Raw genomic sequence first — 12,448 nt, 5'->3', positions numbered from 1 at the left:
GGCTCTCTCCAGGTTGGAAGTGAGATCCTGCCTCAAGTGGAGGAGTTTAAATACCTTGGGGTCTTGTTCACGAGTGAGGGAAAGATGGAGCGTGAGATTGACAGGCGGATCGGTGCAGCGTCAGCAGTAATGCAGGCTCTGTACCGGTCCGTTGTGGTGAAGAGAGAGCTGAGCAGAAAAGCAAAGCTCTCGATTTACCGTTCGATCTACGTCCCAACCCTCACCTATGGTCACAAGCTTTGGGTAGTGACCGAAAGAACGAGATCGCGGTACAAGCGGCTGAGGTGAGTTTTCTCCGCAAGGTGTCTGGACTCTCCCTTAGAGACAGGGTTAGGAGCTTGGACGTCCGGGAGAGACTCAGAGTGGAGCCGCTGCTCCTCCACGTCGAAAGGAGCCAGTTGAGGTGGTTCGGGCATCTGGTTCGGATGCCCCCTGGACACCTTCCTGGTGAGGTGTTCTGAGCATGTCCAACGAGGAGGAGGCCCCGGGGCAGACCAAGAACACGCTGGAGAGACTACATGTCTCGACTGGCCTGGGAACACCTCGGTATACCCCCGGAGGAGCTGGAGACGGTGGCTGGGGAGAGGGAGGTCTGGGTTTCTTTGCTCCGACTGCTTCCCCTGCGACCAGGACCCGGATAAGCGGTGGATGATGGATGGATGGGTTCTTATGAGTTAAAAGCTGGTGGGCCTTACTACAGAGTAGCACTTTAGGATGTTTGTTGTATCAGATGTATTGACAGCCATTGATTTATACAAGTACAGACTTGTTTAAGAAAATGTCTTTACATTGGTATGTGTTTGTATTTCTACAGCAAAAGACAGATTCGTCAAGTGTTAGAACCACACACTGGAACCAGAGAGTCTGTTGGACCTAAAATACATATTCAGTTTGAAATAGTAGTCTTTTAATGTTCAAGTCTTATTGATCTTGAATACCAGCTACAGTTCTCTTTGTTGTTTGTATGCGTTTAGATACTGGCCACTGTCACCGAGCCTGAACCTTAAATGCTTCTATAAGAGAACACCAAACAGTTCAACTGACTTTGTGTTTGCGATACATCACCTAGGTCATGCTTTGTTCATTGACATTAGACTTGACGAAACACAGGAATGAGATTTCCTGTGGCACAGTGGGTTCTTGGCTCCTCTCACCACTTGATGGCGAGTCCGTTGGTGCTCTTCTCCACGGCGTGGTACTGTGTGTGAAGCAACTGTCGTGCTCTCTCCTCTCCTAGACTTTCAATCCAGGCGTGGTAAAGTTCAGCCACACGCATGTCCTCCTCAGGTGCCAAAGGATGTTCGGACCGGTATAGATCCTCCACTTGCTGCAGCAGCTCCTTGTTGGACTGATCTGCTACAGGCTTCAACTGCCCTCCTCCATTAAGGCACCCTATATATAAACATTAGAGACTCTGTTAATGGTAATGTCAAGCATCAGGATGGGGAAATAAATGGAATCTGAGAAGTTTTAAGTCTCTTGGAATTCTCACAGGTGACTATACTTAAGAGTTTAGGTCAAACAGTGCACACTTCTTTAAGCTGAGCGTTACATTAGTAACTCTGAACTATCAGAATAGCCTCTGGACACATGGCCAATTTTAAGTGGACATGCTACAACAGCCTAGAACAGGTATCTGAAGACAGGCTCACTGTATAAATAATGTATAATATATAAATAATATGAATCCATGAACAGCCTGCCTTGTGTTAAGGGTAAAGCTGGGACATACGGAGCCCGTAATGCCTGATTGAATGTCACAGCCTATCCAAGTATTGCTGTAGTCCATCAACATTTGTGGACATTTGTGAATGTGGTGGAACAGCATGAATGTGAAGCTGCAAATCTGTAGCAATCTTGTCAACCAGAAACAAGCTCTGAGGGATATCTGCAGAGCCTTGAACCAGAGACCAGTTCTGGCTAATATTGATGCTCTCCACACAGCAAGCTTGGCTTTAGTTTCCAGTGTGGGCGGCCATATTGTTCTACGCCATTGAGTCCTATTGGACGACCCTAATGTTTACAAGTCACTCCAAATATTTAGTATTTTTCTTTTTTTTTTTAAAGCAAATCTAACGCTTCTTACCGGATGGACAAGCCATAACTTCTACAAAATGGTATGGTGACTTTCCTCTCTTCAGTTTCTGCACAAGGTTCTGAATATTACGGAAGCCATTAGTGGCAGCAAAGCGTAAAAGTACTACGCCATCTTTCTCTAGGGTGACCTCCTGGAAGTCCTTATTTCTGTTGTAGAGAAAATTAAGAAACAAGGTTTAGGAACAAAATATCATATCAATCTAAGACTAAAGGAGATATGTAAATTATACGCAAACCATTGAGGAAATAAATACATAACGTACAGACTACAGTTGGAGCTTTGCATGCAAACAGGACTATGCACTTACTTCAGTGTCTTGTATGTGATATCCTCAATTTTGACTCCAAAGAGCTGCCTGGCAGCATGGGTGTAGACATGGTGTAGATAGCCCCCTGAACCACTCCCAGCATGGCACAGTAACTCATCCCCACACACATTGCTGAACCTAGGACCCCACCACACACACACACACACACACACACATATATATATAAAACATATAGAGTTGTATGTGATACAAACAAACAATAAATACAAAATACATCTGGAACTTTAGCGTGTTATTACTGAAATCATGTTTACGAGGAAGCTATTGGACTCAGCCTTTAACTGCAGTTATTTATCACTGTGTTTTTGTTAATACAAATATAAACGTACATTGTGTCTAAAGGTGCTGGGTCTAGATCACTCAGAGACACACCTTCCTCTTCCAACATCTTCAGTACTTCTCCTGTGGAAAACAGAAATGATAATAAAAACAGTATATAAAGAAATTGTTTCTGGACTAAAATAGGCTTCAGCTAGTTATATATTTCCAGTTTTCTCACCGGAGGTAATGACACAGTCAACTTCTCTAGTCTCAAACTCAGAGAGGTAGAAATCTGGTCTGGAGGCTTCAAGTTTCTTGTCATAACAAGGCATCACAGTCACGTGGTAGATCTTTTGAGGATCAAGACCCTGTGTAACCATAAGATTTAAATGAATTAAAACACAAAACACATTGGCACAAGTCCCATCTTTTATTTATTTATGATATAAGGCCAGCTGTAACTGTATATGCACAGTTATTTAACAGTGGTGTGGGTTCGATTCCCGTGTTCTCTCTGTGTCTGCGTGGGTTTCCTCCGGGTGACTGTCTGTGAGGAGTGTGGTGTGTTCTCTCTGTGTCTGCGTGGGTTTCCTCCGGGTGACTGTCTGTGAGGAGTGTGGTGTGTTCTCTCTGTGTCTGCATGGGTTTCCTCTGGATGACTGTGAGGAGTGTGGTGTGTTCTCTCCGTGTCTGCATGGGTTTCCTCCGGGTGACTGTGAGGAGTGTGGTGTGTTCTCTCCGTGTCTGCATGGGTTTCCTCCAGGTGACTGTCTGTGAGGAGTGTGGTGTGTTCTCCCTGTGTCTGCATGGGTTTCCTCTGGATGACTGTCTGTGAGGAGTGTGGTGTGTTCTCCCTGTGTCTGCGTGGGTTTCCTCCAGGTGACTGTCTGTGAGGAGTGTGGTGTGTTCTCCCTGTGTCTGCGTGGGTTTCCTCCAGGTGACTGTCTGTGAGGAGTGTGGTGTGTTCTCCCTGTGTCTGCGTGGGTTTCCTCCGGGTGACTGTCTGTGAGGAGTGTGGTGTGTTCTCCCTGTGTCTGCGTGGGTTTCCTCCGGGTGACTGTCTGTGATGGGTGTGGTGTGTTCTCCCTGTGTCTGCGTGGGTTTCCTCCGGGTGACTGTCTGTGATGGGTGTGGTGTGTTCTCCCTGTGTCTGCGTGGGTTTCCTCCGGGTGACTGTCTGTGATGGGTGTGGTGTGTTCTCCCTGTGTCTGCGTGGGTTTCCTCCGGGTGACTGTCTGTGAGGAGTGTGGTGTGTTCTCCCTGTGTCTGCGTGGGTTTCCTCCGGGTGACTGTCTGTGATGGGTGTGGTGTGTTCTCCCTGTGTCTGCGTGGGTTTCCTCCGGGTGACTGTCTGTGAGGAGTGTGGTGTGTTCTCCCTGTGTCTGCGTGGGTTTCCTCCGGGTGACTGTCTGTGAGGAGTGTGGTGTGTTCTCCCTGTGTCTGCGTGGGTTTCCTCCGGGTGACTGTCTGTGAGGAGTGTGGTGTGTTCTCCCTGTGTCTGCGTGGGTTTCCTCCGGGTGACTGTCTGTGAGGAGTGTGGTGTGTTCTCCCTGTGTCTGCGTGGGTTTCCTCCGGGTGACTGTCTGTGAGGAGTGTGGTGTGTTCTCCCTGTGTCTGCGTGGGTTTCCTCCGGGTGACTGTCTGTGAGGAGTGTGGTGTGTTCTCCCTGTGTCTGCGTGGGTTTCCTCCGGGTGACTGTCTGTGAGGAGTGTGGTGTGTTCTCCCTGTGTCTGCGTGGGTTTCCTCCGGGTGACTGTCTGTGAGGAGTGTGGTGTGTTCTCCCTGTGTCTGCGTGGGTTTCCTCCGGGTGACTGTCTGTGAGGAGTGTGGTGTGTTCTCCCTGTGTCTGCGTGGGTTTCCTCCGGGTGACTGTCTGTGAGGAGTGTGGTGTGTTCTCCCTGTGTCTGCGTGGGTTTCCTCCGGGTGACTGTCTGTGAGGAGTGTGGTGTGTTCTCCCTGTGTCTGCGTGGGTTTCCTCCGGGTGACTGTCTGTGAGGAGTGTGGTGTGTTCTCCCTGTGTCTGCGTGGGTTTCCTCCGGGTGACTGTCTGTGAGGAGTGTGGTGTGTTCTCCCTGTGTCTGCGTGGGTTTCCTCCGGGTGACTGTCTGTGAGGAGTGTGGTGTGTTCTCCCTGTGTCTGCGTGGGTTTCCTCCGGGTGACTGTCTGTGAGGAGTGTGGTGTGTTCTCCCTGTGTCTGCGTGGGTTTCCTCCGGGTGACTGTCTGTGAGGAGTGTGGTGTGTTCTCCCTGTGTCTGCGTGGGTTTCCTCCGGGTGACTGTCTGTGAGGAGTGTGGTGTGTTCTCCCTGTGTCTGCGTGGGTTTCCTCCGGGTGACTGTCTGTGAGGAGTGTGGTGTGTTCTCCCTGTGTCTGCGTGGGTTTCCTCCGGGTGACTGTCTGTGAGGAGTGTGGTGTGTTCTCCCTGTGTCTGCGTGGGTTTCCTCCGGGTGACTGTCTGTGAGGAGTGTGGTGTGTTCTCCCCGTGTCTGCGTGGGTTTCCTCCGGGTGACTGTCTGTGAGGAGTGTGGTGTGTTCTCCCCGTGTCTGCGTGGGTTTCCTCCGGGTGACTGTCTGTGACGAGTGTGGTGTGTTCTCCCCGTGTCTGCGTGGGTTTCCTCCGGGTGACTGTCTGTGATGAGTGTGGTGTGTTCTCTCTGTGTCTGCGTGGGTTTCCTCCGGGTGACTGTCTGTGAGGAGTGTGGTGTGTTCTCTCTGTGTCTGCATGGGTTTCCTCTGGATGACTGTGAGGAGTGTGGTGTGTTCTCTCCGTGTCTGCATGGGTTTCCTCCGGGTGACTGTGAGGAGTGTGGTGTGTTCTCTCCGTGTCTGCATGGGTTTCCTCCAGGTGACTGTCTGTGAGGAGTGTGGTGTGTTCTCCCTGTGTCTGCATGGGTTTCCTCTGGATGACTGTGAGGAGTGTGGTGTGTTCTCTCCGTGTCTGCGTGGGTTTCCTCCGGGTGACTGTCTGTGAGGAGTGTGGTGTGTTCTCTCTGTGTCTGCATGGGTTTCCTCTGGATGACTGTGAGGAGTGTGGTGTGTTCTCTCCGTGTCTGCGTGGGTTTCCTCCGGGTGACTGTCTGTGAGGAGTGTGGTGTGTTCTCCCTGTGTCTGCGTGGGTTTCCTCCAGGTGACTGTCTGTGAGGAGTGTGGTGTGTTCTCCCTGTGTCTGCGTGGGTTTCCTCCAGGTGACTGTCTGTGAGGAGTGTGGTGTGTTCTCCCTGTGTCTGCGTGGGTTTCCTCCGGGTGACTGTCTGTGAGGAGTGTGGTGTGTTCTCCCTGTGTCTGCGTGGGTTTCCTCCGGGTGACTGTCTGTGATGGGTGTGGTGTGTTCTCCCTGTGTCTGCGTGGGTTTCCTCCGGGTGACTGTCTGTGATGGGTGTGGTGTGTTCTCCCTGTGTCTGCGTGGGTTTCCTCCGGGTGACTGTCTGTGATGGGTGTGGTGTGTTCTCCCTGTGTCTGCGTGGGTTTCCTCCGGGTGACTGTCTGTGATGGGTGTGGTGTGTTCTCCCTGTGTCTGCGTGGGTTTCCTCCGGGTGACTGTCTGTGAGGAGTGTGGTGTGTTCTCCCTGTGTCTGCGTGGGTTTCCTCCGGGTGACTGTCTGTGAGGAGTGTGGTGTGTTCTCCCTGTGTCTGCGTGGGTTTCCTCCGGGTGACTGTCTGTGAGGAGTGTGGTGTGTTCTCCCTGTGTCTGCGTGGGTTTCCTCCGGGTGCTCCGGTTTCCTCCCACTGTCCAAAAACACACGTTGGTAGGTGGATTGGCGACACAAAAGTGTCCATAGGTGTGAGTGTGTAGGAGTGAAGGTATGTGTGTCTGTGTTGCCCTGTGAAGGACTGGCACCCCCTCCAGTTTAAGTGGAGTGTATTAAGAAGTTGACCATCATCTATGCATAATTAAAGCTCTGTGTTACCTGCTGCCTGGCAAAGAAGTCCTTGACCAGGGAGCCCATAATCTGTTGAGGGGAGCGGGTTGAACTTATATAAGGCAGGATGAAATCACCATGAGTCTTCTCAGCATAGCAAATCCAACCTGTTTTCAAGTCAAAAACATAGAAACCGTTTATATGTTTCGTATGTGCTGCTGTGATGCTGTGAACTGCTTGGAAAGGAGCTAAAATGAAATAACTAAACACCCACATGATGCGTCTGTAATAACAAAGCCACAACTAATTTGACTTTGAAGTGAAATATTAAGAGGATATGCCAGTCTTCGTGGCCAAAGGAAAAGGCCTAGATTTTTATCAAATGTATTAAAAACAATGAATACCCTTAAATCTGCATTCACAATCCTGACTTCCCCAAATTGCAAGCCCCAGATGCAACTGCTTTATGTTATTCATATCTAATGCTTATGTCTGACGTGATAAAAAATGTTTGCATGCAGAAGTGTGAAAGGATTACCGGGGCAGGCAGATGCCAGCATCGGCAAAGCTTTTTTGTCCTCTTCTTTCCGAGCAAATCTTTCCAGAAACTCTTTCTGGCTCTCCAGCAAACTGAAGGTGCGGCTAAAGCCAGTGTCAAACACATAATGGACACCTGAAATACAATAGTTATTGTTATTAGCAAGAAATGCTTATATAAAGAACAGAAAATCAACACTAATAAATCCAGGCTGAAAAAATATATCTTTGTAAAATGGAACCAAAACTACCATCCCTGCTTTGGCCACTCACCGAGGTTCTTAAAGAAGGCGGTAAGTCTCCTGGCCAAGTCACTGCTGCTGAGACTGTAGCGTGCAGCTAGCGAGGCTCGGGACTGAGGAGACACGGACACGACCACAACTTTCTGTTCGCCACTGCTGCCAGTCTGCTGAATAGTGAAGCACATATCGTTTACATTTTCATACTCCCACTGCACATCTTAACATCACTGTCATATAAATATATCTTTACAAACAGTGTAACTTCCTTAAATCCAGTTTTCTTCCCAAATTAGTCATTACCAATTCCACCCTTTAACTAGGGCTCCCCTATTAAATAACGTTACGAAGCTTGGAGGTTTTTTTTTTCCAACTCCTAACCTCGGATGGCTCACATAGCACTGGGATCAAACCAGCTCATTGTAAGTACCGATTGAACAGCAGCACCTTATTGAGGTGTAGTACTCTGTACAGCTCTTCATGGCTCTGCTGGGTGATCAGGATACTCTCGGCAGAGGTGATGCAGCCACTGCAGGCCAGACAATCATTCAGTGTGATCTTAGCTTTCTCCAGCTTCTGCTTTTGGCCATCCTAGAGATGATAAAAGTAATAATAATAAAACCATATCATAATCTCATAGCTTAATTATACACGCTCAGAAAAGTATCCTTTTATCCCAAAGACTAATCCAATATATTAGCTTCCTAAAATCTCTGAAACATTATGACACTTTCCAAAGTGATACTGGTTTTAGCGAATGGACGTGGTTATGCTACAACATATTTATAATATTTATTTTAGAAACATTATGAATAATTCATCATTTCAGTGACTGAATTAAAGCTTGGACTCCATTTCTGTACCAAGCTCAAAATCTGCGAGTGCTGTTTAGATACGTTCAATGAAAGAATAAAAGGAAAAGATACTTCACAAACCTGATTGACCTGAAAATAACTGCCATCATCTTCAATTTGGATTTTGGCCACTGATTTTCCCTGCTTCTTCTCCACCTTCACTGGCTTCACACATTCCTAATCAAACAATATGATAATTAAACAAAGCCTCTAATCAGAAGTCATCACACACTGTGGTGATCATATAGCTGCATTATAAAATAATAAAATATATGCTTTTCTTCTGGGTAGAGAAAAACTAGGAAGTTGAATGATATATTTAAGCCGAATGTGTTTAGTATATTGTACACTTCAGAATATACAGAATTTCATTATACATATATTTCATTATAATTTCAATATTCAATTTAATAAATGTACACTGATCAACGGATAAGGTCTGTTTGTGACCTCGGCGCTCTCTGGTGAACCGACTCCTCTTTGCTGAAGTCAGCTGACCACCGACGAGCTGAGGGGCTCTGGGCTAGTGGCTAACATGCTAACTACAATACAGTAAACTGCTGAGGGAAACAGGCGAAGAGTAACACCAGACGGAGCGAGATTGTCACGTTGTTACCTGAGAGGGAGTGATAAAATCATCCAGGTCTGTTAACTGCAAGACTCCACTGAACGGAGAGGCCATTCTGACCGACCTCCTGCGACAACAACACTACCGCCACACGACACACTGTCGTAAATCTGATTAGCCTCAGAGAAGCTCGACGCTGCCGCGCTGTGGTTTTGTAGTTCTTCCGCTCCAGTTCTGTAGTCCACATTAATCCATGCCAGAATTTCTTCTAAAATTGCAAGAATTAACCTTTGCAACAGTCACATCTTTTTTAAGGCAGTTGGGACATTTCTGTAAGAATTGGATTTTATTGTCAGGCATTAATGCCGGATTGAAAAAAAGTCATAAGACAAAATTAATTAAATTTTTTATAAAAATAAAAACAAAAGAACAAAATTGCCAAAATATAGAAATGGTAATATTTTTTCTATTAGTACAAAATGGAAACTAAACGAAAAATGTCTTTACATTTATTGTTCAGATTGAGGACACATTTGATGCTAATCTGCTTTTAGCACTTATAGCGAAGTTACGGCCCTAGCAAGTGTTGTGTGGGCCTAATGTCATGAGCCAGGCTTGATGTTGGTTACACCACGTGCTGTGTGGGCCAGAAGTGAGAAGGTTTGTTCTACAAAACGCCTGATATCTGGTCCTGTGGCTGAGTTGAGGCAACCAGACTCACCCCGAGGCATTAAGGCCAAAAGTAGGCCATAAGGGAACTGTAAATGTGGGCCACATTTGGGCCAAATATGCATCCCAGTAAACAAGGAACGTCCCTGGACGTTCAAAATAGGTCTAAAAGTAGTCTGCCCGTCAAGGACATATTTTGAACGTCAATGGACGTCCAAAATCCATCTTAATAAGTTAGTTAAGTGGTGACCAGTCGATAACGCCAGTGGACGTCCAAAATATGTCTAATAGTCGTCTTTTCAATGTCTGTGTTTGGACGTCTTTTCAACTTTCATTTTCAACCTTAAGAGAACGTTGATTAGACGGCAGTCATTACGTTATTTCAACGTTGAATCAACGGCTAAATGTTTACTGGGATTGCTCTCTGGGTGTATGTTTATATGAGATATTTTATTTCAAGCAATTCAAGACTATGTAGTTCATTCTATCCATCACAAAATTTTCACACAGTTTAAAGGACCATTGTTATTTTCAATTTACATCAAGTTAATTCTGTTCTGACAAAGATGATAAAGCCCAAGGATTCCAGCACAGAGAAAAACTAGTTAAATATGCAAAGAAATGTGTGTATTCCAAAATGTTACCAAATAACCAAAACATTAAAGCCACCAATAGATGAATAACATCAGTTATCTTATCACAATGGCACCTGTTAAGGGTTTGGAAATATTAGGCAGTTGATCTGTTGGAACCAGGAAATACAGGCAGGCATAAGGGTGTTAGTAACTGATGGCTAGATGACTAGGTCAAAGTGTCACCTGTACAGCAGGTCTTGTGCTATGTTACTGATATTCAATGATTAGTACCTATCTAAAGTGATCCAAAGAAGGACAACTGGTGAACCAGTTACAGGGTCATGTGCTCAAGACTCATTCATGGTTATGAGTATAGCACAGACTGCAGGAAGCTTGGCATTTGAAAATGAATTGTCCATGTGTCTGGGAAACAATTGATCCTGGCATTCATGTGGTTTAACACACACCATGTACCTAAATATTTATGATTTGCCAATTTCTGACATTTAATTTTAGGACTACACCCTTGCATTGCCTTTAATAAAGAGCCCTGACAAAGCAATTGTATAGGTGTACAGCGACCTTATTGATGTGTTCATAAGATACATTCTTCATGCCGTACATTGTCATTAGAAGATGAATAAAGTGTATCCATAAATGGCAGCACAAATTTCTGTGTTGCTACACCCATCTCTCTCTCCCTCTCTCCCTCTCTCTCTCTCTCACACACACACACACACACACTGAGTGATACTTACATAGGTTGCGAATGGCCCTCAGGTCTTCAGCTGGTGTTGAGCCAGGAGCATGTGTGTAATTGAATAAAATTATGCTGATTACATGATAAAATCCATATATCTTTCATAATACACACTAAACAGTGTTATTACAACCATAAAGTGTAACTTTGGAGGTACTCTAGCCATTATAACCACAGCAACCTACAGAAAAGCACTCATTACCAGTATCAGTGTCCAGTGCTATAAAGTTGGCTAATCCCACTTTAAAGTTAGCAGGGGCTAGCACTGGCCCTTGTTCATCAGTAACTCTCAAAACATGATTATCACATTTTCTTAAACAAAATGTATCACTAGCACTGCAACACATGAAGGAAGTTACGATGCAAAAATACATATTACTCCAAGGTGTGTCCTCATGTCTATTTCAGCTCAATCTACTGTGTAAATTCAGTCCAGTATTAACCCTTGTACAGCTGCTCATTCTCTCTCTCTTTCTCCTCCTTGCTCTCTCTGCAATAATGTCCATATCGGGAGTACCGAGCTAGTTTTTCTTGTAGCTAGGTAACCACCTGTGAGATCTGTGCCATAAAGCATGATGCATTTCTCGTGAAAGCCAACCCGTGATTCAAAAGTTTCACCAGTTTGGACCCGGCATAGCAGCCACAAAGGCTCTATTCTCCCTACTACAGCTCTGTGGGACATCACAGTAATTTAGAAGCTGTAATTTTAAGGTAGAAATACTACATAGTGTTCCTTGAAAAAAGCCACTGTCATTAGGGAACACTGTTCCCATGAATGGGTGTTCTTCATTTTAGCAATTTGTATTAAGGGGCTATGTGTGAAACCAACATCTATAAATTCAAGGATTCCAAGTTTTCAAACCTTAATTTGATGCCCAGAGCATAATACTGGCTCTGTTGGCTTGCCTTCTTCTAACTGTGCATCCTACTGGCATCTCTTCACCAGTTAAGTGATGCACACCGACCCGTCTATTCCCATGATGTAAAGGAAACTTGACTGATCTGACCAGGCCATCTTCTTTCATTGTCTCATGGTCCAGGCTTGATGATCATGTGAGGGTCAATTTTGGCCGCATAGTGTGCAGAATCATATGCAGCAAGCTGCAATGCACTGTTTCAGTCTTTGCCCTCAACAATCTTTTCAGCAATTTGTGCTACAGCATCCCTTCGGTGGAACTGGATTAGATGGGCTAGCCTCAAACACCCTGCACATCAATGAGCCTTGGGCTACCTATGATATTGTTGCAAGTTCAAAAGTTGTCCATCTTTGGCCCATTTTTGGTGGGTACCCCCCCAGTTCTGCAGTTTTGGTGAGGCTCTAACCAAAATAATTGGGGATTTCAAAATTTTGCCCTGTTAAATTCGCTCAGATCCTTACACCCCATCCCTCCCCCACCTCTTTTTTTTTTTTTTTTACCTGATTCCAATATCAGTTTCAAATGTCAAAAAACTTCTGTTTACTTAATGTATACATCCCACTGTACCACTGTAATGATGTAATCAATGTTATACTGGTATGAACAAGTTCTCTAAGGAGCCTGTTGTAATCAATTGGCAATGTGGATTGACAAGATCTGGAAGGCAGCTTCTACAAAACCTGTATATATTGTTCAGCATTAACAGTGCCTTCACAGATGTCACCCAGACCATGTGTATGAATGCACCCCCATTGCAACACAGATACTGGCTTTTGAACTGTGC

General features: G+C 45.7%; 1 protein-coding gene across 2 annotated transcripts; it reads right to left on the bottom strand.

Moving 5' to 3' along the window:
• Nucleotide 1: 1 nt before the first annotated feature.
• Nucleotides 2-8,907, bottom strand: narfl (nuclear prelamin A recognition factor-like). 2 transcript variants are annotated; one of them, XM_066642216.1, is made up of 11 exons: nucleotides 8,792-8,907; nucleotides 8,257-8,352; nucleotides 7,769-7,912; nucleotides 7,356-7,491; nucleotides 7,084-7,218; nucleotides 6,594-6,712; nucleotides 2,926-3,055; nucleotides 2,756-2,828; nucleotides 2,406-2,543; nucleotides 2,087-2,244; nucleotides 2-1,392 (listed from the first exon to the last, which is right to left on the bottom strand). In XM_066642216.1, the coding sequence occupies exons 1-11, from the start codon at nucleotides 8,855-8,857 to the stop codon at nucleotides 1,151-1,153; spliced, it is 1,437 nt and encodes a 478-aa protein (XP_066498313.1). In that variant the 5' UTR covers nucleotides 8,858-8,907; the 3' UTR covers nucleotides 2-1,150. The 2 variants fall into 2 exon arrangements, with proteins under 2 accessions (XP_066498313.1, XP_066498316.1); XM_066642219.1 differs by having other exon boundaries at nucleotides 7,356-7,488.
• Between the last annotated feature and the right edge of the window lie 3,541 nt (nucleotides 8,908-12,448).

The sequence above is a fragment of the Hoplias malabaricus genome, chromosome 13, assembly GCF_029633855.1.
Source record: "Hoplias malabaricus isolate fHopMal1 chromosome 13, fHopMal1.hap1, whole genome shotgun sequence".
Classification (NCBI taxonomy): domain Eukaryota; kingdom Metazoa; phylum Chordata; class Actinopteri; order Characiformes; family Erythrinidae; genus Hoplias; species Hoplias malabaricus.
This window is presented reverse-complemented; position numbering and strand designations above follow the sequence as displayed.

Bases quoted from the DNA above. Each gene is read 5' to 3' on its own strand.
- narfl (XM_066642216.1), bottom strand. From the start codon at position 8,857: ATGGCCTCTCCGTTCAGTGGAGTCTTGCAGTTAACAGACCTGGATGAT. The intron at 2,544-2,755 runs GTACGTTTATAT...GTGGGGTCCTAG, and splicing joins CCAGCACCTTTAGACACAAT to GTTCAGCAATGTGTGTGGGG. The intron at 1,393-2,086 runs GTAAGAAGCGTT...GTTTATATATAG, and splicing joins AGTTATGGCTTGTCCATCCG to GGTGCCTTAATGGAGGAGGG.